The sequence below is a fragment of the Protomyctophum bolini genome (genome assembly GCF_963924005.1).
Source record: "Protomyctophum bolini genome assembly, chromosome: 15".
NCBI lineage: Eukaryota > Metazoa > Chordata > Actinopteri > Myctophiformes > Myctophidae > Protomyctophum > Protomyctophum bolini.
The window spans coordinates 22,981,678-23,009,669 of NC_137876.1; the positions used below are offsets into that span (position 1 = coordinate 22,981,678).

Sequence of the window (27,992 nt, forward strand, 5' to 3'; positions counted from 1 at the left end):
TGAGAAATTCCCCAAGGTCTACACTACAGGCAGGTACAGGACTAGGAATCTTTGTTGGAGGTGGACTGAAATAGATGATCCCTAAGCTATAAGTTTGAACTAAAATGTATATAAAAACAATACAATTATAAACTAAAAACTAACTTTAAAATGTATATTTATACATTGTTGGGATAATATTTCAATAAATAACGTTTCTCAAGCTTTAGACGGGAGCTGCAGTTGAAACTAAAAGCCCCTTGAATGTAGTTGCAATATGTCACCTGAATGATTGATTGATTGATTGATTGATTGATTGATTGATTGAATGAATGATTGAAAATTGTATTAACAGTTTGTAGAATGGGTACAGTTCAAGGAAAGTACACTTCAATACAAAATGTACTATCTAAAGAGGATAAAAGATAAAAACAGAAAAGGCACTATAAGACCTTTATTTCCATTCATCAAAACATTTAAAGACATAAAGATATACACATCTATGCAAAAATAAATAATAATAAATAAATAAAAATCATCATATAGGCCTACTGAAAATATGTAGTAAAACAAACAGTACAAGCTGTGACTGTAACTGACTCTGTGAGCTTGTAGATCTGCAATTTCCACGCCCGTAGTATGGCTTTAACTCACACGCCCCTCCTTTGAGGGAAAAAATGAAAAGGTTAATGACATCACTGTGCAGAGAAGCCAATGAACGAGCAGCATAAGCGGAGAGTACTATGCGTGTTCGTCATGTAGATTGTGTGTGTGCAGTTGTTGGTTTGTTGTGTCAGTGCAGTGTGTATGTATTGTATGAATGTGTGTGTGTGAGAGTGCGTGTGTGTGTGTATGTGTGTATGTGTGTGCGTGCGTGGCTGTGGTTGGATGCGTGTGAATGTGAACAAGTTGATTTTTTTTGTTCTTCAATTTTAGTTCTTCATTGTTTTACAAACATCTTGTTTTTTTGAAGTAAAAGTCATGGTGGAGCGATCAGTGAGACTGAACTGAACCCGGGTTGAGAGCGACCTTTAACGGACACGATCGCAGCGAAAACTCCCAGGAATAACAAGCTCACCGCTTTGCCCCGCAGGGCTGCAAGAGATACGCTGCTGTTATGACAAAGTAACGGATTTTCAACAAGACATTTCTCCATGTTAACGAGGTCGGATGCTGCACGTACGGCTGATAAAAGTACAGTTGGCCTGCTTACAGCACTTGTACAAGAGCTGCTTGAATATATATATTTTTGTACGATAAGTTGTGTTTTGAGCCTGCGTGTTACAGTATCAGGCTAATTATGTCCGTTTTGCGGCAGTGAGAGTCCTGCCTGCGTGCCTTTTGTTTTTTCAATGTGCGAAGTGCGAAAGTTTCCATTTTAAATGAGTTAATTGTATAGCTGTCACCTGGCGTCAGCCCAGTTAAAAGCAAGCAATTACAGAACAACTGTAAGAGGATAAGCCATATAAGCTAATAGTATAGTCAAGGCAGGGGAAAATGCTGAAGACCTTGACTAAGAAGTTGAGAAGACACTCACTGAATGAGATTCACCCCTTTCAACTTAAGGTAAGTTGTTTTGGAATAATAGATCAGTAGTGTGGTTCTCGAACCTTTTCATGTCAAGCTTAAGGACCCCCAATTTGGCCTTAAGTTTGACCCCAACTGAAAATACAAGATTTGTGTTCTTAAAGATTTCACAGTTACCCCCAAGCTTTTTAGAGAATAATATACTATAGTTTATACGGTATATCTATTTGGATGCTATATCTTTTTATGAACTCATTTAGCCGAGGACCCCCTGGAACCTCAAAGCTGGCCTGGGGGGTCCCCGAACCCCACTTTGAGAACCACTGGAAAAGATCTTCATTTAAATTGCTGCATCATCTCATATAAAACAAAAGAAGATGAGCATGCTATAGTGGAAGGTGTGTTTATCTTTGCCTTGTGACATGTTAGGCAGACTTCAGCACTATGATCATGGCCTGCCCTGTATATAGCCTTGAATGAAAGTCTACTTTTACGCATGCATGCGCACACACACACACACACACACACACACACACACACACACACACACACACACACACACACACACACACACACAGTCTGTGTTTGGAAGTATGTGTTGTTGTGTTCTTCTCAGGGAGTGTACTGTGTACGCCTTCCAAACCATCCATTACGGTGGTATAAAAAGGAGTTATACTACATGCCTTTTTTTGTAGCCAGACATTTACAAAAGGAATGCACAGAATTATACAAACAATGCAGTGAAAACATGAGTTACCATTTACACACAGTCTCTCATTCACATAGACAAACAGGTGTGCCCACACACACACACACACACACACACACACACACACACACACACACACACACACACACACACACACACACACACACACACTTACACAATATTTATTACACATCTGTTTCTCCTCAGGGGAAATCTGGAGTTTTTTGTGTGTCTGTACAGTAATGTCTCCACATTATGTTGTTCAAAGTGCACACACACACACACACACACACACACACACACACACACACACACACACACACACACACACACACACACACACACACACACAAAGTTTAGTAAAACTTAAGGAACTATAGTTTAATTTCTTGACCCCCTCTAACAACACAGCTTTCTGCCGAGGGGTCAACTTAAAAGTTGTTCTCTGAATGTGTGTACCTCCCTGGCTACTCGCTTTGCATATAAGTCCGTTTTTGTGAGTAGAAGGGTGTACTATTGTGCTGCATTGTGTATATGGGTCACTAATAACTTGCCCCATCCACACTACCTTTGTGTGCCAACCAGTAGGAGAGTTACAGGAGCCATTTTGTGTCACAGCTAGTGGCTATTAGTTAAGGATACGTATCTTCTTTAAATAAATACAATAAAATAAACTGAATAAAGAAATTGAAAATGTTTGAGAACCATTGGTTTACATGCTGTGCAGCTTACCAATGGGACTCCCCCCAAGTATTTGCAGTTAGTGTGAAAATAAAGGTGAATTGTATGCAAACAGCATTGCCTGCACCCTGGTGTGGATCACATGGAAAACTACCGGTATGTAAGTAGGTTCTGCATCCCCAATGGCTTTTACAAAGGGAGGCAGCTGACAAAACCCCCGGTGCTGTAAAGATCCCCAGCTGGGGATTCAACTGGTCATTTAACTCTGACGGTGTACAAATGGAACAATTTTGTACACTCTCAGAGTTAAATGAACACCAAGGATTTGTACGGCGTGGTTATGAAGTAACTTTTAGACTAACCATAGTGGTATGCTGCAGCTGTCATTTCTTCCAAACAAACTCCTGATGAAATCAGCACAGCAGTTGTGAAAAATGGGGGATTTCTGTCTTCCTCTGCAAGGTGAACCAACCCAGCAAGCCAAATGACGTCATCATGACGTTATGACGACGTCCTCCGGTGACTCTGGTCACAGCCCATATGGGGATGATCTTTATGTCATTTCCAGGGCGTCTTCACCAGTTTAAATAATATAGCTTATTCTGGGCCAGATCTGAACAGTTATGATATGACTACAGTTGATCTGCATCAATGCAAATAAAAAGATACATGAACCTGTGTATTGGCGCCCTCTACTGAAAGTGACGTCAGACTTCTGTGCTCTATTTATATTAGGATAAATTTGTGTGACTGTAAAGACGAAACAGAAGTGGGGAGGAGGTTCCACTTCCTCTTTATATTTTACTCATGATAGCTCTTCCGTTGCTCCAGACTGTATGATGGAAGCATTCGGAAATTGTGAGAGGCAATAGTCTGGCAACGCGAAACTAGCTGGAAAGTTGCCATCCTGTATGCCAGTGGTTTTCAACGTTTTTCATATCATTCTGCATTTGAGCCGGTATAGTTCTGCTCCCGAGAGCTTACGCTAATGAACACTATTTACACAAGTCTAGAATTGGTCGAGATCCCTTTTGAGTGTTACAGTATAGGAAGTCTATACCGTGACCCTGCAAGAGTGTGGGAGTTTGTCAGAGGATGAGGAGAATGTTTTCATGTCAGTGTAGGACAGTGCTGTGTGTGTGTGTGTGTGTGTGTGTGTGTGTGTGTGTGTGTGTGTGTGTGTGTGGGTGCGTGCGTGTGTGCGCGTGCAAGCGTGTGTGTGTGAACTGGACAGCCTGGATACACTGACATTGCGAGTTCCAAGATTTCCATTGATCCAGCTTAGCAAGCTGCTCAGCGATGGAAGTGAGTGACAAGGATTTCATTCAAGCGTTCTTGACACACTAACATGCAGCAGCCATTCTCACTCCAGGCACGTAGCACTTCTTAATTTGACCCATCAGCTTGTCGTTTCTGCTGTGATCCTCATTACGTGCATTAACCACTTTCAACCTGTTTTGGGCATGTCATTATAGGTGAAAGTTCACACAAATAATAAACAAAACCAAAAAGGTTGTATATTTACATGCTCAAAACAGAGCTTAAGGTGAGTGTGTGGATTGTAAGGCTGTACCCTAGCCCTGTTTTTAGGACTCGAACCTTCGGCAGGAATTCTCGAGTGAACCGTCGAACCATTTGTTTCTAATTAATTTGACCTTCGAGCTCCGAACCTCGGCGGCATAACTTTGGGAAAGTGTCATAGTAGCTTGTTTACAACTGAAACGGACTTCCTGTGCACTAACTTCCAGTTCAAAATAAGAGCCACATGTAATGATTAGTCAACACTAGTTTTATTTCTAAGTCTACTTACAGGACATTAACATCACATTTGAGTTCCTTTTTAATGCCTGTCAGATTTCTCGACATAACTGTCTCAGCTTTGGTGCGCAAATGCGCCTTGCATGCCTTTGATCTACGCGCAGAAAACAGACGTATGCGCACTGGCGCATCGGTTGTGTGCCCCCCTGATTTATTAATAATCTAAACATCTAACATGTAAACACAACATGAACATAGTACTCTTATTATGCATATTGCATTCTCGCCATGATATATATAATATTACCATCCCATGGGCTTAATAGGGCTTAAGTGGTTTTTAAATAATTTAAGGCATTGTACTTGATCTCCCCGGAATTATTGTTGTTAAAAATAATCTGCCTAATGATGATGTCACTGGAAGACGATTTCTAAACTGCCCACAGCCCTCCTAGAGAGAAAACAATTGTGTCATTTTATCATGATTATTAGTGAGGACCCATTATATGAAGATAGGTTGAAAAGTGGTCCTTTAACATTGCATAATTATTTTGAATTTAATTTGCTGCACATGATTTTTGTAAGCTAATAGTTACTAGGCACCAGACACTTAGAAAGTACGCCGCCCGTTAGTGTGATATCAATTTATCAACGGCTGCAGATATTTTGAACACAAATGCAGCACACAGTGGTGGGCTGAATGTGGTGTTGTATTGTTGTACAGAATCGATTGACTATTAAACTCTTAAATTAAACACTCCATTCCCCCGTTCAACATCCAACTTAGATGGGGAGTTCAGTACATGTACATGGGACCAGGGACCTCCTAGGGTCCTTGGGGGTGATCCAGTATTAACATGATGTTTTTTGGCTATTCTAAAATAGCCAAGTTCACATCCACAACCCTTTGCGATGCGCTGTGAGATGGTAGATTTGCTATTATAGAAAGATTTTGACTATCCCTGGTACAAAATGTGTTTAGCTGGGGATTTGCATGAAACTCTTTGAGAACAGCTCAGCTAAAGTGTAATGCATCACATTTTCAGTTGAAAAGTTGCGGTGAGTGACACGGTCGTATGACAAAGTATGAGTTAGGCTTAAGTCTGTGGTGGATGGTTGGGCAGTCTGACGCTATTTGTCTGAAGACCTGCTGTACTGGCTCCTTCTACCACATGCCTCTATTGCTTTTAGTGTAATTTATCACACTTAAGTCACAACAACTATGAAATAATTGCTAGTCTGCACTCTGCACATCCAAAACAGGTGCCGGGTGAAAAATAATCAAATAGAAACAGGGACACAGGCAAACTAGACCCTGATATGCACTGCTACACAACAACATACATACATACTAGGCTACATCAATGCTCTTCATCTGGTAATTACTTTTACGCTTCCTCTTACAATTATTAAACGCTATATCATGTGACATAATAACTAGGTTACAACATGCTACAATACAATGACATACGCTCGCCTGACGGCCCGGGGGTGGCATTTCATTGACTTCATAGCAAAATGGCCGCCGTGTGAATGGGCACAAAATAAAGCCTTATTTTCCCTACGGTGTGCACTGAACACCACGAGAGGCATTGCTGCTTAACCACTTGGCTGCCAGTGTGTCAAACACAATTGCTGTTGACCTCGACCTGAATGCACCAGCTACGCCTGTTGGGTAAACTAAGGCAACAATGAATGCCAGGAGGATATCCTCTACTTATTATATGATGATGTGTTTCATCTCAGCCAACAATTTAGTAGGTAGAGAGATAGAGAACAAATGAGCAGCCTCTCCTTGATACATGCTCCAACATTGAAGTAGCTGTGCATGGGTGTTGTCATAATTAGCTTTTAGAGGTCATGATCAAACCGTTTTACCAGCTTGATACATGTGGGTGTGTGCACAGTGCATTCCAGGTGATGGTGGGTGGTCCTTTTGCGTTTGCTCACACAAGTAGATTGTATGTGTGTGCATCTCATGCCTTGGCATTGTGTGTGTCAGTGTGGGTGTATATGTGAACGTTTGTGATGAAGTGGTAAACATGGTTTTCTTAAATGCAGGTGTACATCAACACCCCTCGAGTCCCATTGATGCTACCATATTATGGGGCCTGTTGTGCTTCTGTGCCCATGCTGCACAGCAAATGTGTTACCAAGAAGGATTGTGGAGCTGCTGTTTGCCTGTGAAAAAAGGCAAGCTTGTACGTGGATTTTCTTTTTAAATGTCTTCCAGGTCTGGATAACATAAGTGAAAAAACTGGTCAACAAAAGAAAAGGCAACTCAAACAACATAGGTACAGGTGTCAGCCTCTCCCCATGGCAGCCCTCACTCAGCTGAACCATTCCCTTTTAAATAGACTACAGACTCCACCCATGGCTTAAGTAATCAACCAACCCCAAGGTACTAGCAATCCACCAAAGGTGCTCCCCATAATGTAATCAGCTCTTAGTCTTCAGGCACCACACCCCACTACACAGGCTTCAAGGCAGCTCCGCCAATAACAGCATCTGCATAGATAAACACAAGCATTTTAGATTCCATGTCACATAACAGCAGATCTGTGAACCTTCTGTGGGACTGAGAATCTACATGTCACAAACATACAATACAGCATAATAAATACCACTAGAAAAAGTGCCTCTCGGGGCACAGGACTCCACCAGGGCAGGTCAGGTTGTGGCCTCCTGGTGGCGCTATAATAAGCCAATGTGAAAAGGGTGCCCTTAATTTCTTCTTACGCCTTGGCAATTGGATGATTTGAGGCATTTTGTTATAGTGCCACCTGTTGGTGGCACTATAACAGGCCAATGCCAATAACAGACTATAACAGGCCCATGTGAAAAGGGTGGGATATATTCCTCAGCCTAGCGTCTGTGAAAGATTTCACGTAAATTTCACGCTGCGTTCATGATTTGAGGCTTTTTGTTCAAATCCAATCCTGTAAACTTTGAAAGCCAATGTTAGCCAATCAGGAGGGAATATGAAATATCGGACGGATTTGTCTAGAGCACATGACTATAGAGATACTGTGTAATGATTTTTGGACAAAATATGGAGGAGTAATATAAAGAAATGTGTTTTACAAAAGTGGGCCTCCTGGTGGCGCCATAACAGGCCGTTAAATTTGGGGCAGATGTTCATCGTTGGCATCCAGGGAGTGTGTGTGCAAAGTTTGGCATCGACCGGATTAATGGTGCCAGAGATTAGCTGTACACAGACGGACGGACAGACACACACACGGACGGACACACACACACACGGACGGAGTGCAAAACATGCTCTCTCCCCATGCCTTCGGCCTGGTGGAGACAATAAATGTGTATATTGAACATCATAAAAAACGGTACAATGACTGTATTGTTGAAAATCAAAATGAGTGGCCCAGAGGCTGCTCTGTCACAAAATGGCTCCGGTCTGTTTTTCTATGACACTTGTTCGGGGTTAAACTAACACACTCCAGATTTTATTGTCAAGGATACATCCTTAGTTGATTCCCATGTTCACATTCAGCAAGTGTTAGCAGGAAAGCTAACGCACACCACAATTTGACCAAATACTGCGGTGGTGAGGTGATGACATCTGAGGCCGATTCTACAAATCCCTTCCAAATCACTAGTTCTTAATACTGTTTTCTTTTTGTTTGTTTTTTTGTTTTTTCAGGGCTGTAAGTCTAGTAGAAAATGACTGTGAAAACTTTAACCATTGCTTAAACTTAAAGTACCTTGCTGAAACAGTAAGCAAATCAGTTGTGCCTCATTGAATAAGTGAATAGCAAATGCAAAGCTGTCTTTTTTTTCCCTCTTTCATTTTTGCTGACAGATAGGCAGTCTGTACCACGTCCGTCGTACAGCCTGTGCCCTTGCAATATGCAGTAATGATATTTGCAGAAGAAGAATGTGAATGCATATAGGCTCAGTACAGACAGACCAGACACAAACGCTGAACAAAACAATTGCATGGTGTTTCAAAAGCTTCCCATTTTGTGTTGATGTTCTGTAGTTATTAAGTCCATGCTTGACTGACGGCCTGGCACTGTTTGTTATGGGAGATAGACCTATTCAAATACTTGCAGTATTTGAATAGTATATAGTACACCACACACACACACACACACACACACACACACACACACACACACACACACACACACACACACACACACACACCTTTAACATACAAACCCAGTTAAGTTGAGATTTGCATATTCTTATTTTCTTTTACGACCCATATGCAGTGACATGCCACACTGTGTGTGTGAGTGCATGGTAGTTCATCAGATTGTGAAACAGACTTGTTACTCAACTGGTCAGCAGTAGTATTGATAATACCATGGTAACCTGTTGAGTAAGGCACACGAAGGCAATGTTAAATTGAAGGGTTGCTTGTTGGGAGGCTGACTCAGAAACGACACACTGTTTAACCGCAAACCAAAGCCGAATAATGCTACACGCGCTTGTCCTCGCTTCCATATTACTGTTGTGAGTTACACATTGACACGCTGAAAATAGCAGACCTACTGTACAAGCTCACAATGCGTCTCATCCGTGGTCTGTTGTGAGCTTGATGGGTCTGTGCGCAATGCTGTACAGTATGAATCTGACTTTTAGTCAGACAATAGTGTATATTTTGTACTCTGGCCTGCCAAGTTTATATTCTAATCTACCTCACCATTTCAACTGTTTTATCTTCATATACAGTCTTCGCTAATGCTCATCATAAGATGGCAATCATGGCACCCTTTTCTGTTTACTCACTCTGTCTCATTTTTCTGGGCAGACATCAGCTGCTTTGAGCAGCAATGACGTCATCATCGACATCTTTCCTCGCTGGGAAGTTAGCATACTGAGATAGGAGCCATATTGTTCTTGAATTAATGTAAAACCTCATTTGAACTCTTTGTAGCAAATTACCAAACCTAGTGTCTACCGACACTGGTAGGCAGGTTTTTTCTGAAATGGTGCTATCTTATAAAGAGCATTAGTGAGGACCAGTTATACGAAGATAGGTTGAAAACAGGTGCTCCTTTAACATGGAAGCAATATTTGAGTTGATAGTCATGATATGTAGTCTGGCCATGTCAGGGCTTTGGAGCCTTGGATCCTTTCTCCTCTTTCCCTCTGTGTGAAGTTGCCAAGAGGAAGAGGAGGTGTGTGTGTGTGTGTGTGTGTGTGTGTGTGTGTGTGTGTGTGTGTGTGTGTGTGTGTGTGTGTGTGTGTGTGTGTGTGTGTGTGTGTGTGTGTGTGTGTGTGTGTGTGCGTGTGCGTGTGCGTGTGCGTGTGTGTGTGTGCGCGCGCGTGCATGTGTGTGCGCGCGCGTGCATGTGTGTGCGCGCGCGTGCATGTGTGTGCGCGCGCGTGTGCGTGCGCATGCGCCGTATACCCATGCATACACAAGCACAGATGGCAGCTGCGCGGCCGGGCCTCAGAGTGGTAATTACCAAGTGTGATGAACATTACTTAACTCTTAGCTGCAGGGTTTCTGGGTTCAATCGAGGAATTGATTTTTTTAAGAGATAGTGTGGTTCAGGTTACACAAAAAACAGGTTACCATAGCTTAACTGTTGGCTTCAGAGTAAACACATTAGCTAAAGAAATGCAAGTAAGTTTGGATGCACATCACATTGATGTGTGGCAGTTCAGTTAAACGTGTAAAAAAGTGGGTTCAGAAGAATACATTGCAGCTTTGTGCAAGGTTCGATATGATTTGTGCCAGCATTTGTTATGTCTTGCCATTTCAGTTGAGTAATTTGTATTTTGAAATGAACTTTCGGTCATATTTTGTTGTAGGCAAGGCTCCTGCAGTTTGTAGGTAGGCTGTTTTTGGTTTGAAAAGAATAAATAATAATCGGCAGACCTTTTCATGCAAAGACTCTAACTGCCTAAATCTGCTTCAATATTCAAAGCGAGAAACTCTCCCGTGGCTTTGCTCGAAGACGGTCTCATCCAGCAGCGCTGCTGCAGCTCCTCGCCAAAATAAAGCATGTCATGGTTCATTGAGCATGGGTCTTCATGCCATATCTGACCTCTGACCCCCAATCCCCTTGCAGATCTCCTATCATGGCAGTGGAGAGGGAGGGGAGAGTGACGACTCGGAGGGCGAGAACCAGGAACTTGCACAGATCGACAGAGGTAGGTTGCCTTTCGCCCATTATTATATTGCATCATGTCTACGCAGGGATTCCACTGCTCTCTCTATTACTCTCGGCACGCATATTGCTTATTATGATCATCCTTATTAATACAAATCACGTGAAAATTGTTGTTTATTTAATTTTCATGGCCAGCTTATAAAACTGAAATATGTGAACGTTTTACAGTATCCACAAAATAAAATGAAAGCACACGCTTTTGTAATTAATGCACCTAATTATTTGGCACACAGCAAAAAATAATTGCATGCACACGTGCACTGCACACACACAAAGTGGGGAACCACCAGTGTTGAGGGGGTTCCAGGGGGTCTGAGTGTACAAATGGAACAAAATGGATACTTACGCTATGGCTGCAAAAAAGCTATGGCTTTTTTATTGTATAAAAATCACACCCATGTGAAGTGAGGGGCGCTCAATTATCACCACACATCATCTCATCATCATACATCATCTCATTCCGGCCAATCACAATTTGCGTCCTCACTTTTGTCACTTTTGTCAGGAGCGCCAGGATCACATGATTAGATGATTGACACAGGGGTGAAAAATGGGTTACAAAATCGTGGGATAAAAAAAACATATATATAAAAAAACCAATGACGGGGCTCTGTGTGGCCGGATGCGTGTACACTAACCTGGGGAGGGGGTCCTCCAAACGAAAACGTCCTGAGAATCCAACCGTCCTCTCCTCGTCTTTTCAGAGCGGTGGAGGAACTGCGGCCTCACCCCGCTGGCCACCAGCCAGCAGCACAACCAGGGCCCGCCCTCCCCGGCCCGGCTGCGCCGCCTCCGCCTCCTCCTGGACGCCAGCCTGGACCGACACTCCTCCGAGGAGGAGCTGGAGAGGATCGGCGACAGCAGGAAGTGGGCGTCGGCCTTCCACCACCACCGCCACAACCCCCACCACCACCGCCACCACCACCACCACCCCCACGGCGACCATCAAAGCAGCGCGTCCAGCGACGAGGAGGTGCGCGACCTGTGCGTCTGCGGCGGGTCTCCCCTCCCGGCCTCCTCCGTCGTCTCCGTCGCCAGGCCTCCTCCTCCGCCGGCGGCGGTGGTGGAGCCGGGGCCTCGCCTGGCCGCCTCTCCCAGCCCGGTGCTCTTCAGCTCCAGCCCGCCGCGCAGCCTCAAGCCCCCTCCCGCCGCCAGCGTGCGCTTCCAGCTGCATGCGGTGGCGGTGCAGCAGCCTCCGCCGCCGGCGGCCCGGCCCATCATTCTGACCCACTTTGAGCAGTCCTGTGGCGGGGGCGCCCCCTACAGGAAGCACCGGCACAGCTACGGAGGGGGAGGGGAGTCCGTCAGGCCCAGCCTGGATCTGGAGAAGATGCAACAGGTCAGTATAAGCACCCAGTTAATGGTACACACCGTCAAGTCAAGTCCATTTTATTTATGTAGCACATTATTAAAAACAACAGCAGTTGACCCAAAGTGCATTTATATAGCGCTTTTATCCAAAGCGCTGTACATAGATTGTGAATTACACTCACCCATTCGTACACCGATGGTGGAGGAAACCATGCAAGGCACCAACATGCACATCAGGGGCAGTTATAGGGTTCAGCGTCTTGCTGAAGGACACTTGGACACTAAGGGCTAGATTTTGAAGGTGCGTTTTACCTATTACAGTAATATGAGCTGGGGGCGTGAGGTATGTCATATTGCAATTTTAAGCATGTTAAGAAGCGCTTTCGACACCCCGTGGAGTGCGCAAAACGGCCTTGAATTAGTCATGGGAGTGTTTAAGGCGTGTTTGAGAGTTACCCAATCAACATGTCCGTACTATTTTCTTTACCAGTCAGCTGATGTCACATACGGAATGCGCACTTTGGGGATCGTTATTATTACATTTCTTCAGGCTGGCACCATAGAAGACATGACATATGACTTTGTCACATTTGGGTTAATTATTCCTATTGCACTGCATGCTGTCACCTTTATGCCTCAAAATAAGTTGTTTCTATTGAGAAACACCAGTAAAATTATATTTTAATTTAAATTATAATTATATTATATTTGAAATGAGTAATGAGTTGAATGCGTGGTGCGTATGCCCGTGATGGTATGGTCTTCGCTCGGAGTCGTAGCATTTTATTGAAGAAGACTTGGATCGAGTGTGATACAGCGTATGAAAGCAAACCTCTCAAGGATTATGGAGATGTTTTTATTTATTTTTAAGGTTGAGAAATGAAATAATTATGGTCGTTTCTAATCTCAACCTTTCAAAAAGAATGGATGCGTCTTTTGCTGGCTGTTGCCATGTCTCATAGAAACAAGTAAATAGGTCTATAAAAATAATCCCAAAATAAGCGCATATAACAGGGGTCTGTAACCTATTTTAAATGAAGTGCCATGTTTTTATTTTCTAGATAGTGAGTCTGCTATATCCAGATTAATTTTAATGACACCACATTAAAATAAAAAACATATTTTGATTGTCCACAAATATAAAGAAAATTTAAATATTTTCTTGCACATTGTTATAATGATCATTATATATCCGCCTGCAGTCAGAGTTCATAGTTTTAATGAATGAATGTGATTCATTGTGAGCTGGTAGATCTGCTATTTTCAAAAGTAACATTTTAATTACATTTTTGTATTAGCCGTCCTTAAGTTGGGCAAATGCATTAATCTGGGGATCCTTGACATGGGAATGTGCTGTGTGAGGATCACTGGTTTAAACAACATTAGGAGAAACCTTTAGAAACAAGAAAAGCAACCACAACTACCAATATTTACAAGCAACTTTACAGAAAAAGAAGCCGCTTATAATAAACAGACTTGGCAACACTCCAGCAGCGTCCCAGAGCCGCTCAAGTGTAAAATCAAACAGTGCTTTAAATTCTTTTTGCGTTTATGAGGTGCCTAGACCCACGTCTAATCGTTATGCGCAGGTCAAGGGGCTTAATAGCAAATTGCGCAAAGCGAAAATAATTAACATATGGACACTCCCACAATGCTAAAATATTCAGCAACGTCGTATTCCATATGTGTGTGCGTTCAACACGGGACGATAAGGCTTTCATAATACGATTGTGCGCAGAGCGAGGCCAATTTATGTATTACCACATGGTAAAACGCACCTTCAAAATCCAGCCCTAACTCTGGGAGAGCCCGGGATCGAACTGGGAACCTTGCGGTTCCTCTACCAGCCACTCTACCCCTGAGCCACTTCCGCCCCAGTTGAACCCCGGCAGCCATATTCTGGGCAGAACATTAGCCAGGAATAGCCAAACAAGTTCACAACATTCTGACGTTTGTAGATATTGCAATTTTTTGTCAATTTTGGAGACAAAAAAAGATGAGTTTATTTTACTTTGGTACTGTAAGGATGCCAATGCTTTTTCATTTCATTACAAAATATTGAATGCATGCAGGCCTTTTACTTTCAGCAGAATATTTCTGCATTGTGTGGTATTGCCATCTGAGTACTTCTTCCACCATGTTTGATGATGTTAAGTTCATCAAAGACCAAACATATCTTTGTTTTTCGTTCTTATGGTTGTATAAACCTTGCACACTGCCAGGCAAACTAGAGGACAGGATTAGAACCCCAGACTACAATGATGCCCCCCCCCCCCCCGGCCTTACCCTGTATGCACACACAAACACACAAAGCGACCCCCCCCTAGCCGGACGCCTGCCACCACGGTGGTCTGGCTGGAAGGAGATGAAGGCGAGGGTTCGAGGGAGGCACGGACGGCAGATGTCCGTCCCGGGTTTCTCACAAAAGCTGGCGAGCGAGGAGGGGGAAACGAAACGACGGAGGGGCGGAGGAGGAGGATTAAATAAACAAGAGAGAGGAAAAAAAGAAAAAGAAAAAACGACAGCCACTAATGAGTCATGGAGAAGAGAAGCTGCTCCGAGCTGATCGTTGAAGCTCCCAGCGGTCTTGTTGGCTCTCTAGTATGAGGGTGGGGGGGGGGGGGGGGGAGAAGGGTGTGTGTGTAATATGTGTGCTCTCGTGGAGACTAAACTACAGGTTTCAAAGGTCCACCATATGTTCACAGGGTTTTTCTGGAGGGAGAGAGCAGATGATCACACACAGCAGGCAGTGAATGAGAGCTGTGTGTGCGTGTGTGTGTGTGTGCGCGTGCGTGTGTGTACGTGCGTTTGGGGGTCAGAAAGAACTAACTAGAGAGAACTAACTATTCCTTCTGCTATATACCTTCTTTCTTATGTCTATCTGCCTGTGCATGCATGGATATATAGTGTGTGTGTTGATCTTTTAAGTATTTTATCATTTTATCATTGCGTATATGAGTGTATCTCAGTGTGCGTGCGTGCGTGCGTGCGCGTGCATTCAGTCAAGTGGAATGGGAGGTGCTGCAAGGGAGTACAATAGGGGGCCTACGGAGGTAGCAGGCAGACGGTGCTCAGCTCCAACATTAACCCTTCATAGCTCTGCAGCGTCAACACGGTACACACACACACACACACACACACACACACACACACACACACACACACACACACACACACACACACACACACAGGAATTAAGTCCTATACGTGTCATTTTAACCCTCAGGGTTAAATTGACTCTGAGGATTTTGCTGTGCAGTCAACCAGCTCTCTCCTCGCTGGCAATGGAACCATGTCCCCCAAATGTCCTTCATTACACTATATAGCGGATTTGAATGAAAATCAACCGATAATCGCCACTTCGCCAGTAGGTTACTTATCAGGACGATCTTAATCGACCTACTGCTTGTATACTGGAGCCGACTGGCTGCGATTAGGAAACGCGGAGACGCAAATAACTGAGTTAAAAACGTTCGCTCTGAAAGAAAATATATTCACGCTTTTTTCAAAAATAGCAGATCTACAAGCTCGTAGCGCTGCACTCGGTGCCGCGCTATGATCTTGTAGATCTGCTATTTTTCGATAGCTAATGTATAACACAAAGGTAGCCTATATTCAGTGATTTCACTTAATTCCAATATCCATATATTTTGTTGTGATAATACACCCTACTATAGAGTGTGCTGCCCTGTCCCCAGTTCACCCCTGGGGTAAAAAAAACCTTAGGTTTCGTTTTTGGCTAGGTGGCCTTCCGCCAATCATGATCGAGCGGGGGCGGGCCTTGGTGCACGTGCTGTTGGCCTGTTGCATGTACCCCCACTGTAGTGTGTGCATGTGCACATCTTGTCACTGGGGAAGACCAGGCGGGGTTTCAAATCACCCAAATCATTCAAAATGCATCGTGGCACATTGTTATCTTAGAGATCTGCTATTTTCAAATGGCTGAAATATATCACCCGCTTCGAATGCCCGCTTCAACCTATAATCACCAGTAGGTTACTCATCAAGACTCATCAAGACCATGGCCTGGGCCGTGGCTCAGCGGTCCAGGCACCTGGCAGTGTGCCGCGGGTTCGACTCCCAATCCCGACGGCCTTTACTGCATGTCACTCCCCCATCTATCTCCCCCATTTCCTGTCAGCCTACTTACTCTCTGTCCCAAAAAAGGTGAAAGCCGAAAAAAAAGGGAAAAAAAGACTCATCAAGACCATGCTTGTCAGAGCCAGTATCTAATTATCTATAGGCTCTACTGGAGCCTACTGGCTTCCATTAGGAAACACGGAATTGAAATGACTGCCGCCGAAGAATGAATAATATAATAATATGTTATAATAATAAAAATATCAAAAGTAACTATAAAGCTTTCATATAATTGTAGTGGCGTAAAAGTTCAATATTATCCTCCGAGATGTAGTGGGGTATAGAAGTAAAAGTACTGAAAATCGGAGAGAAAGTAAAAACACCTGAAAATCTTTAGGACTACATTTACACGCCACTGCGTATGGGTTTGTCAAAAAAGCAGAACAGGCGAATTTATGCTTTTGAAAGTCGATCCAAACTGAGAGGCTTCAGGGGGGCCGGAACTCTTCTGGAAAAAGGTTGCCGAGTTCACAGGCCAAATCTAGGACACGTCTGTAAAGCAGTGTGTTTGACAAACATGAAGGGCAACCGTGGACCATTGTGAAAGCAGCATGAGCTTTCAACCTTGTTGATACATTTATTTATCTCATAATATTCTTAAAGGCCCGGGGTCAAGGGGCCAGCGGGCTGTTTTCTTTCAGCCTCTGTTAATCTATCATGCATGCTAATCCTCGCCCAAGTGCTCAGATGTGGGACTTCCATTGTTTTGTCAGCCTGATTATCATGGATGATGACCAACAGTTTGTGTGGCAGATGTCCATTTTTTTTGCCGATCGGTGCACAATTTGGGAGACAACTTGTGCATGAACATCATGGCACAATCCGATCAAGGTTGACAAGGGCAGACACTTGTTGCCAAAGTCATCAAACGCTACAGCTTTGATTGTTCAATGACGATTGAACGAAAGGAAATATGGAAATCCCCAGTTGAACAGCTTGAGAAACAATTGGCACGCGGAGGCTCCACAGGTTGCTATTTTAATGAATAAAATGGGATTTTAACCAGTCTGTCTGTATGGTAGAGTATGCTAATTAAGCAATATTACACTCCAGGGTGTGCTTTACTGTCATTCATGGCAACGCCTGCAGTTCCACTGCATGTCATTCTCAGAGGCAAACATTTTATTTTACTCCACTACAATGATTTGAAGACTTTAGTTATACTCTGTAGAGTTTCTCACACACACACACACACACACACACACACACACACACGCACACACGCACACACGCACACACACACATGCGCACAGCGCACACACACACACACACACACACACACACACACACACACACACACACACACACACACACACACACACACACAGCAGCAGCAGGGGTTTTGTGCTGCCCTTCTTCCCAGGGCTTCCCTTCCCCCTTTGAGAAGCTACCTCCCCGTCCACAAGACAATTCCTTGATTGTGAGCCGCCTCCACCCCCGCCGTTCGCGAGAATGGCAGCGCTGCGTGGAAGGCGAGCCTAAAAGACAGGATATTACATAAGCCTCGTTTGACCCACTGTTTGCTCCATAGTGAGACGGCACTTCCTTGATCACCCTGATGATTCAGCGTTAATTGACGTGAACTCAGTGTCCAGTTCTGAACCACGCACCGTGCACGACGTGCCCTGTTTTGCACGTTGGAAATCACACTCTCAGCAACAATACGGCGACTGTGTTTTGTTTTGCGATGTGGCTCGCACGGTGCACAAGTCGTCTAGACTGTATACTGTCTGTTTTCCCAAACACTGGGTCGGGACTCATTTTTGGGTCACAGACCAAATATGTTTCACACCTTGAGTAATAATCCCATTTTCTTTTCCTACATTTAAAAACATCACCGAGCATCACATTTTACATTAAACAACAATGTTTAATGTAAAATCATTGTATAATGTTTAAAACAAAAACCTACAAAGAGAGAAGTTGAGGGCCGACTCACTCCAGCTCTTCTATTGGGAGCATATGGATTCTCCCCATCGTTAGGCTTTGGGACAAATTCCATAAATGAAAATATATATAATTAAAAATAGTAAAACAAATAGCAGATCTACAAGCTGATCAGCTATTTTCACTAGTTTGGATTCAATGTGAACATGGATTCTCTCTTTTGTTATAGCCTAAAAGGGGATTTTCTAACATTCAATGCCAAAGACAGGATACACTGTTGAAACTAACCATGGTGAACTAAATATATTCATTAATGTAATTCACATGTTTTTTGTTCCCCACAGAAAATGCTGCTGAAGAAGAACTGCGGGGGGAAAACACGCACAATAAAGATTCGGGTGAGTTCAGTTGTTATTGAAGCTGCTAACGTCGTTCCCACATGAATAAAACAAACAGTACTTTGTACAAAAGTACCATGCATGCAGTACATGTCCCCGATGTATGGTACTTTTTGATCAGGCTAGTGGTGATAATCTGAATACTCTCTCTCGCACACACGCTCTGTGTCACACACACACACACACACACACACACACACAGTGCCTCTCTTTTATGCAGTGCGACAATAGGCAGTCCAGATCTAGGTATATCTATTACAGTGGCGATAAGGTTGCAGGGTTTCTCGGTTCCCGTGAACAGCTCGGCCAGTCTGTCTGTACCTCGATGCCCCTCCAACGGCATGCTGGGACGGCATCTGGCACTGACGTTTGTTCCATGCCCTTTATAGCGACAGAGCCATGCTTGCTCGAGACATGTGACAGTCCGCCGTGAGTTTTGCTTTTTTGCACATCAAAGCCAAGTGAAACAAACAATGCTATAATATAATGTCTGACAACTGTCAGACATTATTACATCTGACAGTTATTACGCTAGTTTTCCTGTGAGTGAAAAGGAGTGGGCTACATGTTTGAGCCTCTAATATATTCTCAGACTATTTGCAGAGTGTTGATATAACAAAAACGACTGCAGTTAGCAGTGTGTATGGTAGACAACACTGTTGCTTCCATCATGCATGGCCGGTTACTTACAACTAACACATGGCCGGGTTAAAACTCACTATGGAAAACCTCAAGGGATGCGACCGTGACGTATATACCGTGCGCCCACTGTAACTTGAAATTTACAATGATAGCACTTTTGAATCTCTGATGGAGTATATTATAGTACATTGTGGGTACGTGGCGGGTTAAAACTCACCCGTGCGTGGCAAGTTATCACTATAACCTGTGGCAGGGTAAAACCAACCCCTGGCTTCCTGTGAGGTTAGGTTTAGGATTGGGTTTTGGGTATGGTGTCGGACTCATATGAATGTATAGGACTGTTAGTACGTCGGGCCAAACACATGCACTCACACTACTTGTTGCATAGTCACGCTTTCAAGGTTGTTGTGGTGAATAGATCCCATGGTGTGTGGGGATCGTATCTTAGCAACACTGAAAAGCGCCAACTCCGAATTGGTCGTGTCCAGTAAAGGAGCCAATGAGATACATCTGGGCACATTCTGCAGACACCAGGTTCCCACAGCAGCTGCCCAGGCAGTAAGTAGCATTAGAGTATGCTAATACATTATAAATGGCACATCTGCAGCGGTTGGACGTGGTCATGCTGCTCTATCATTGAGAAATGTAAACCCTGCTGTTGGTTAGAACAGTGGTTGTCAAACTTTTCAGGCTGTGACCCTCCAGAATAAGCCTATTTAAATTGGCAATCCCCCACCCTGACAAGCACTTGGAATGTAGGAGTTGAGCCATTATTACCATCTTCGGGTCCACAGATACACACAGACACAAAGTGAGGCGTTATCTAGTATATTATTTGGCCTTCAGTATGACCAGTTTTTATAGCATAGTTTGTTGATAACTTTCGACTTCCCTCCTTGTTTTTAAGGCATTCAAAAGCTCTTAAAAGTCCTTAAATTGTCACTTCACTGACATCTGGGGATATGAAGCTCATGAGCAGAATATCACCCCTGGCCAAGTGGGGATTCCGTCTTGGATGGGTGGCAGAAGTATGGTCCCTGCACTCACATACTGTACGTGCGGTTCTAGGTTTTGCTTAGCAGCTGGCATTGAGGGAATGGTGTTGGTACAGAGCTCACGTCAGCTGGAAGCAGCCTTGTTGTGGTCCCTTGGCACAAACCATGGCCGCTCCAGAAGGACATGCTGTGTGGTGGTGGTGGTGGTGGTGGTGTGAAAAGCGATGTTAGTATCACGCTGTGTGGGACGGTGTCTGTTGAGGCTTATGACGGCCCTTGTTTGTGTCACGGACGTGTATCACGAACGAACACTGCGTGCAGTGCAGTACCAACGTCACAACCTAGGGAAAACCAATCCAGTCGCATTTACTATAGTCCTATACGAGACACCAGGAAATTACATCTGGCCACAAAAGATCCCAAGATCTATTGAATGTGAAGGGGGAGGTGACAAACTGACCTATTGAACCTATGACACACAGTATGGCAGCCCCCCTAGTGTAGTCAGTTGTTCGTTCAGACACACAGTATGGCAGCCCCCAGTAGTCAGTTGTTCGTTCAGACACACAGTATGGCAGCCCCCCAGTAGTCAGTTGTTCGTTCAGATACACAGTATGGCAGCACCCTAGTAGTCAGTTGTTCGACACACAGTATGGCAGCCCCTAGTAGTCAGTTGTTCGACACACAGTATGGCAGCCCCTAGTAGTCAGTTGTTCGTTCAGATACACAGTATGGCAGCACCCTAGTAGTCAGTTGTTCGACACACAGTATGGCAGCCCCTAGTAGTCAGTTGTTCGTTCAGATACACAGTATGGCAGCACCCTAGTAGTCAGTTGTTCGACACACAGTATGGCAGCCCCTAGTAGTCAGTTGTTCGTTCAGACACACAGTATGGCAGCCCCCAGTAGTCAGTTGTTCGACACACAGTATGGCAGCCCCTAGTAGTCAGTTGTTCGTTCAGATACACAGTATGGCAGCACCCTATAGTCAGTTGTTCGTTCAGACACACAGAAACTACTGTGGCCTGATGTAATTTCCTGGGGTCTAATAGGACTATAGTAAATAATAATAATAATAATAATAATAAAGACATCGCTGTGAAAATTTAGCCACCCCCCCCCCCTGTCAAAAATAGCTAATATCGCAAAAACGAAAGAAAGCAGCAAATGAAAAAGAATGAACACTCATCTTTTACTTTCTCTAATAACAACCTAAAACATAAGCAGTTGGTCTTGAAAAAATGAAATAAAACCCCCCCCAAAGTTGTCCTTTAAGGTGGGATCTCTCAAAGCAGAGCAGCAGTGAGATGGAGAAGTGAGAGCCGGCAGAAGAAGAAGAGGAGGAGGAGGAGGAGGAGGTAGATAGAGTGTTGTGCGGTCGGTTCCCTTGTGGTGCATTGCCAGGATGAAGTCATTTTCCATTTTTAGCCCGCAGTGCATGGCCGCCCCGGCTGCTCGCTGTGTTGCTCCACTGATTCGTGGAGATATTGCTCATTATCTCCTAGTCCTGCTGCTCTCGTTAGTAAAGCCTTGTTGTCGCCGACGGTGACGTCCGCAGTGGCTGGCCGGGTTCCAGGCGCGGCAGAGACGCTTTCAGCGGTGTAAAGCAACTAAGTAACATTTGCTTACGTGCTGTACTCGAGTACAATTCTGAGGTGTTTGTACTTTTTTAATTTACAAAATTTACAATTTACAATACTTTCACTTCCACTCCACTACATCTTAGAGAGGCGAATATTATACCTTTACTCCGCTACAATTATATTAACTTTATTTACTAGTTACTTTGTAGTTTTTATTTAATATTACAAAACATACTTGAACCACTTCAGCCCTATGCAGGCATACATTTCTGCCATTTAAAAATAGCTTGTATATCTGCAATTTTCAAAAGATGTTAAATACATTTGAAAACTTGAAATGAGACTATAGGCAAGAGTACTTTCTACTTTTGGTACTTTTAAGTACATTTACTTTGACTTGTAACAGTGTTTCAATTTCAGTATTGATTATATTATACTCAAGTACAAAATGGGAGTACTTTTTCCACCACTAGACATTTTCTAGGTCTGGGGGCGATGAAGGTTGCTTGATGATGAGCCTTGTGGGGCCCCCAGGGGCCCCCAGCGGAACCTCTGTGACCCCTTCACTCTTTCTACCCTTTTGTGCCACTTAGCGTGCACTGTGATCTGCCCCCGTCTCTCTCTCTCTCTCTCTCTCTCTCTCTTTCTCTGCACACTTCATCCTCTCTTCATATCCCCGTCTCTCTCCCTCATAACTTTACCCGCTCTGCCCCCCCCCCCCCCCCCCCGTCTTTTATCTGTCAGCCCCTCAGTTTCCTGGCCACAGTCCAGAGGAGACACCGGATCTGGAGGGGGCGGGGGGATGAGGCCCCGGACGGGGCCCCCCGTGTCTCAGAAGGCAGCTGGATGCATGGGGATGGCGTGCATGGGGCCGTGTGATGACAGTGTCGGTGGGGTGGTGGTGGTGGCAGCGGAGGGAGGCCGCGGGAGGACAATGCAGAGCCTGGGCTGGAGGCTGCTGCGCTGTAGGGGTTGGAGTAGCTCTGGTCCACATAGCGTTAGAAAGGAGTTCTCCTTAACACTATCATGCTACTTTTCAGCCAGCAAGCCGCTCAGCCCCTTGTCTGTAGTAAAATCGCACCTGTGTGAAGTGAGCGGTGCAAATATACTTTTATTGTCATAGTTACTGTACTGTACTGTAGTATACTGTACTACTCTGTACTGTACCCAGAGTACTGTTACTGTACTTGTACTGTACTACTAAGACGGTTTTAAGATGTTGAAAGCGTACTTTCTTCAGTAGGAACACTCGTAGCCCCGGCCTACCTCCCGTCTCTAAAATAGAAAAGAAAACATTTCACCGGAAGGAAAGATCGGTTCAATGGACAGCATGGGGCTGTTGGAGGGCAGACCGACTGAGATGCGAGAGATGGTTGAGACAGAGACACGGATGGATGTAAAAGCCTGTGAGATCAAGGATGCAGATTGAATGAAATCGATTGTATGATCTTGCCTATCTGGCCCCGGAGGTAGCTGGAATTCTCTAGATTTCATCAGGTCACAGGTTGATAGAAAATGTGTTCTGTTTTCAAAGTTTGCGGTTTGAAAACTTTCCAGCTGCCGTGGGTTAAACAAGTTACTTCAGTGCAGGGCTGGGCAATTAACTGAAAATATATAGAAACCGATATTTAGAACCAATAACTGACTTTACCGAATAATCGAGAAGCAAGCTTTTTTGGGGGGTATATATCTTTCTTATATACAATAAAACAAATCGACAAATCGACTAAATAGATTAGTCTGATAAACAACGGTGCAACGGTGGCATGTAAAAATACAAGCTCACAGGCTCAAGTCTGCAAGCTTATTTCACAACATTTATTTTCTTTTAATAATGATAATGATCGAGGCAAACGTTTGAAATAAATCGTGATATTGATTCAAAGTTACATTGCTCAAGAGCGAAAACAGCACCCCCACAGCACGGCACCTTTGTGAGTGCTTGATTAGCGGACCAGCGGGTTGGACTAAAATAGTTTAATCCCGAAAATATCCTCTTGAGCTAACTTGTTGACACAGTCAGAGACCGTTTTCCCTCAAACTAGTTGATAAACTAGCTCCGTGCGAAGAACGGCAGGAATGTGGCGTGGTTGCACGGATATAGCCTACACATTTCTCTCCTTGGCCTTTTAGGTGGTTCTTATAGTGTGTAATTAGTAGTTGGTCTGCGACGACTCTGCTACACGTCGTCTTGAACTTAGTCTGAACCCTCTTTGGGCCTTACATGTCTGTCAGCGTGCAGCAGAGTACACAGGACAGCTCTGTGGGGAACGGTAAACATGCTACAGGGCACACGACGTGAACAGGGATATCCAGCTTTAAAAGGTGCAACTCTTTCCCAAAGCAACCGTGTTGACTTACAGGCGGCTACCATATGGAAAACATCTTAACCAGTCACGTCACGTCTACATAGGGCTGATACTATCATTAACTCTTCCTTAACCACTTTAAGCCTGCTGGCCTCAGGGCCTCCCTGTCATTCAGCGAGAAAATCGTCAAAAAACAGCAGATGCACAAGCTCCACAGTGTACCGCATTGCAACGCGCTGTGAGCTTGTAAATCGGTTGCTTTCGCTGTCCATCCAACACCAGCGTATATGATGTAGCATGACATAGGGCTTTAAGTGGCTAAACATGCACCCCTTCTCGTTCAGTCCCAAGTGTTTTCATCAGCAGTGGTGAACACCTACTTTACCCCATTTGGTGTTTTAAGCATAATGTTATATTTTAGCTGTATAGCAGCAGATCTACAAGCTCATGGTGCCGCGCTACCAGCTTGTAGATCTGCTATATTTTTAAAAATCGTGAAAATGTGGCAGAAATCTTTGAATATATATATTCTTTCAGATCGAACGTTTTTAACTCAAATCTTTGCTTCTGGGGGGTCCCTGGAACAACATATTTTCAGGTGGGGTTTCCGCAGCCAAATACAGATAATTCTGGGGGTCCTTGACATGAAAAAGGTGAGGACCACTGACATAGAAAGATAGGTTTTTCAGAAAACTGTCATGATTTAGAAGACATTTGTAAAATGGGTTAAATGGCACATGGGGAATTGTCGCGGCGCTGCTGCCCCAGTTGTCAGCATCGTCGAGTCCCTTGGCTGAAGTCAATGGCAACATCGTTATGATAGCCATGTAACAGAAGCGCCTACGGTGCTGCCGTGTGTACCCACATGGCTCGATGCCACTGCGGGTACTTTTCCTATACCTGCGCCCAGTGCTTCATAACAGCAGTGCTGCACAGCACGGCAGGGCAGCTGGGTGAGCGAGGTGCATGTATGGGCAGATGGCACTGGTGGAAATCAGCATTTCTCTCTCTCTCTCTCTCGCACGTGTACACACACACACACACACACACACACACACACACACAAAATCGAAATCATGTGAGATGGGACATTGTGCATAATGAGCACTTTATACTTTTATATTCTCATTTCTCAAGTAAATTTTGAATTCCGTTCTTTTACTTTACTTACTTTACTAACAGAGCAACCTTTTACTTAAGTAAAAAGAAAAATAGTACTTTTTTTTTGTCCACCATTGCCTGTAGGGTCAGTTTCTGACTACTGATCCATCTCAAGGCCTCAATCTCTCCCAGCCCACCTTTACAGCCCCCCCCCTCCCTCCCTCCCTCCCCCCTCCCGCAGCAGGGAACGGGGGAAAGTGCTACCTCACTGCCAAATCACACAAAGCCATTTCCTGTCGGGAGGAAAATGACCAGGGCTAATTTTAGACCAGGAGGTCCTGCAGAGAGCTGCAAAGAGTGATACTCTACCGGGAGGGGGAGGTGGGGAGGGGGGGCTGGCTCTGGGAGTGGAAAAGCATTCATGTCACTGAACTTAAACCATGAATGAAAAGTCCACTATTGTACAAGAAGAGCACTAGTTTCCCTCCCCTGTGTGTGTACTTGTTGCTCTACTATGTATGTTGTTTTCAGGGACTTTTCCCTCATTCTCATGACCTTGACTGTATTTATAAGCCTGCAGACTTGCACTGTGCAATCGAGGAGAAAAGAAAAAGAAAACCAAAAGAAACTGGCCGCTATAGGTATGCAGTGCTGCTGACCTGTGAATGAGCAGTAATGCTGTTGACCTATAGGGCCCCTGTTCAGGGGCAAACATTCCGCGGAAATAGGTGATCGCGTTTATTGTGACCTCGAAGATCGGGCCATTTTCGGCGAGGGGGTTTGGCGTCGTGCAGGGAAAACAGGAGCGGACTATAGCGCAGAGCCCTGGGGGACACCGGCCAACTAAGGGGTTAAGTGGTTGACCCTTGCATTCCCACTTTGTCACCCATCAGTCGGTCTCATTAACCAGTATGTTTTCCTCTCCCCTATCCCTTGGTCTCTCCACAGAATCTGAGCGGTGCCCGTCCTCCGCCCAGGTACACCTACGATCCCTCCATCTTCGCCTTTCATTCTCTGAGCACAGCGCCCCCGTCTAGCCCCATGACGCCGTCTGATGATCCTCCCTGCGCTTAAGGACGCCGCTGCCAGATAGATGACCACCCCCCCCACACACACACACACACCCAACCCCCCATCCAACCCCCATTTTGGGACTGCTGCTTGTTGCAGCTTCTACGATGAGACCAAGAAGTTACTGTCTTAAGAATGACTGCTATAGGGGGGGGAAGAAAAGAGAAAAAAACAAACATTTTTTGACCATGTATGAAGGTTGAATATTTTGCACACTCAGGTAATTCCATTCCGTTTCGCTGTCACTTTGATAACTGCTCAACTACGTGAAACCAGCAGGAACCAGAGAACATATAGTTGTCAAAACCACAATATCAGTCGATGTGGTTTCAATGATACTTCAGGTTTTGCATACAAGCGGTCCTCTCATCAACACTTCTTGGTAGAGGAGTATACACATGCTTGTGTGGGAGCTGTGACAACATGGTACAAAACAAAGGGACAAGACAACGGATAACTTGGTTATTATGTTCAGACTGGGCCTGGCAGCTCAAAATCTGATTTTTGGCCTATCCAGATTATGATCAGATTGGTTTGATTAAGTCTGAAGAGACCCACACACATGTTTCACGCAGATTTTGGACACTGTCCTATGACAGAGAATACGTTAAGCATTACTCACGCCATTATCATTACCACAACAACCACTGCAGATCGACCATGTCTGAATAATATGCACAAATCCGATCTGATCACTTGCAAATAACACAGTGTGGACACAGTCAGTCCTAAAGATTAATTTTTTTGGGGTCGGATACTTTCAAGAGAAATGCATGTTACGACAATCAAAAGTAGCCTGGAGTTGCCAGATAGTGCTGATCCCGTTGTGTGGTCACAGGGATTTGTGGGGCAACGTACTGTTTGTGATCCCTTGTGATCCGTCTAGTGCTGCCAGGCTAAACCAGAAGGTGCGCAGGTTTAGTTTTTGATGGGATGGGATTCCTGGACATGCTATAGGCCTATATTGTTCTTGGAAAAGTGACATGCAGGACAGTGGTCGCATTTCTGTAATGTAGAACTTGCTTGCCTGAATAGCTACTTGTGTTGGAATCTGTGCTATTTGAAACATGCAGTTCACAGTGAGCTAAAAAGGAAATGTACGACTGTAGTTAAATAGTTAGCCTTTGATGTATCCTTATTAATTAATGAATATGTGACTATTAGTACAGGTCAAAACCTTTCCCTGCATGAATTCCTCTGTGTATTGCAGTAAACGAGGGGTATACTTTGCTAAACAGGGAAGTACAAGGCACATCCGGTACAGTACACTAAATATCACAAGTCAGACTGGTGGTATGTCATGCGTAGGCAATGTGTAGCGTGCCATTTCATATTTCCAGAACTATACCTTCCGTTCTAGGTAGTACAGAGCCACAGGTATATGTCTCTGAGACAACCCTTCCAAAAAATAGATCTCATCTCAATGCCTTGAAAAGACATTCCTGTTGTACTGAATGGATCTTGGGGCAATACAAGGCTCCGGAGAGATAATGGAAGTACAGTGCAAACACTGCGAGAACAATTTTTCTCAAGTAGCGGAATGACCTGCAGACGACCTACAAATGCATATGAATGTATCTCTTGCCGTTTTGTTTTGTCGAGATCAAACATAATGTCACCACAGTAACAAAGGTTGTGACATGTCTTTGTCCATTTGTTGCATAAACAATAAAACGCCCTGTGGCCTCCTATTTAGGAAGTGAGTTTCATTTACATCAATGCATGTAATATCTGACGGTTACTGTATATGCTC

General features: G+C 44.3%; 2 protein-coding genes across 2 annotated transcripts in view; one reads left to right on the forward strand and one right to left on the reverse strand.

The window, feature by feature from the left end:
• The first annotated feature begins 763 nt into the window (after positions 1-763).
• LOC308329946 (uncharacterized protein) lies at positions 764-27,934 on the forward strand. Its single transcript, XM_080784503.1, has 5 exons — positions 764-1,545; positions 10,702-10,783; positions 11,508-12,142; positions 18,486-18,539; positions 26,117-27,934. The coding sequence occupies exons 1-5, from the start codon at positions 1,477-1,479 to the stop codon at positions 26,240-26,242; spliced, it is 966 nt and encodes a 321-aa protein (XP_080640629.1). The 5' UTR covers positions 764-1,476; the 3' UTR covers positions 26,243-27,934.
• The window catches only part of slc4a1ap (solute carrier family 4 member 1 adaptor protein), a 32,862-nt gene continuing 16,918 nt past the window's right edge, over positions 12,049-27,992 (reverse strand). The window contains exon 16 of the transcript XR_013965426.1: positions 12,049-12,124. The gene's annotated coding sequence lies outside the window, so the exon portion shown is untranslated. The remainder of the gene's footprint in view (positions 12,125-27,992) is intronic.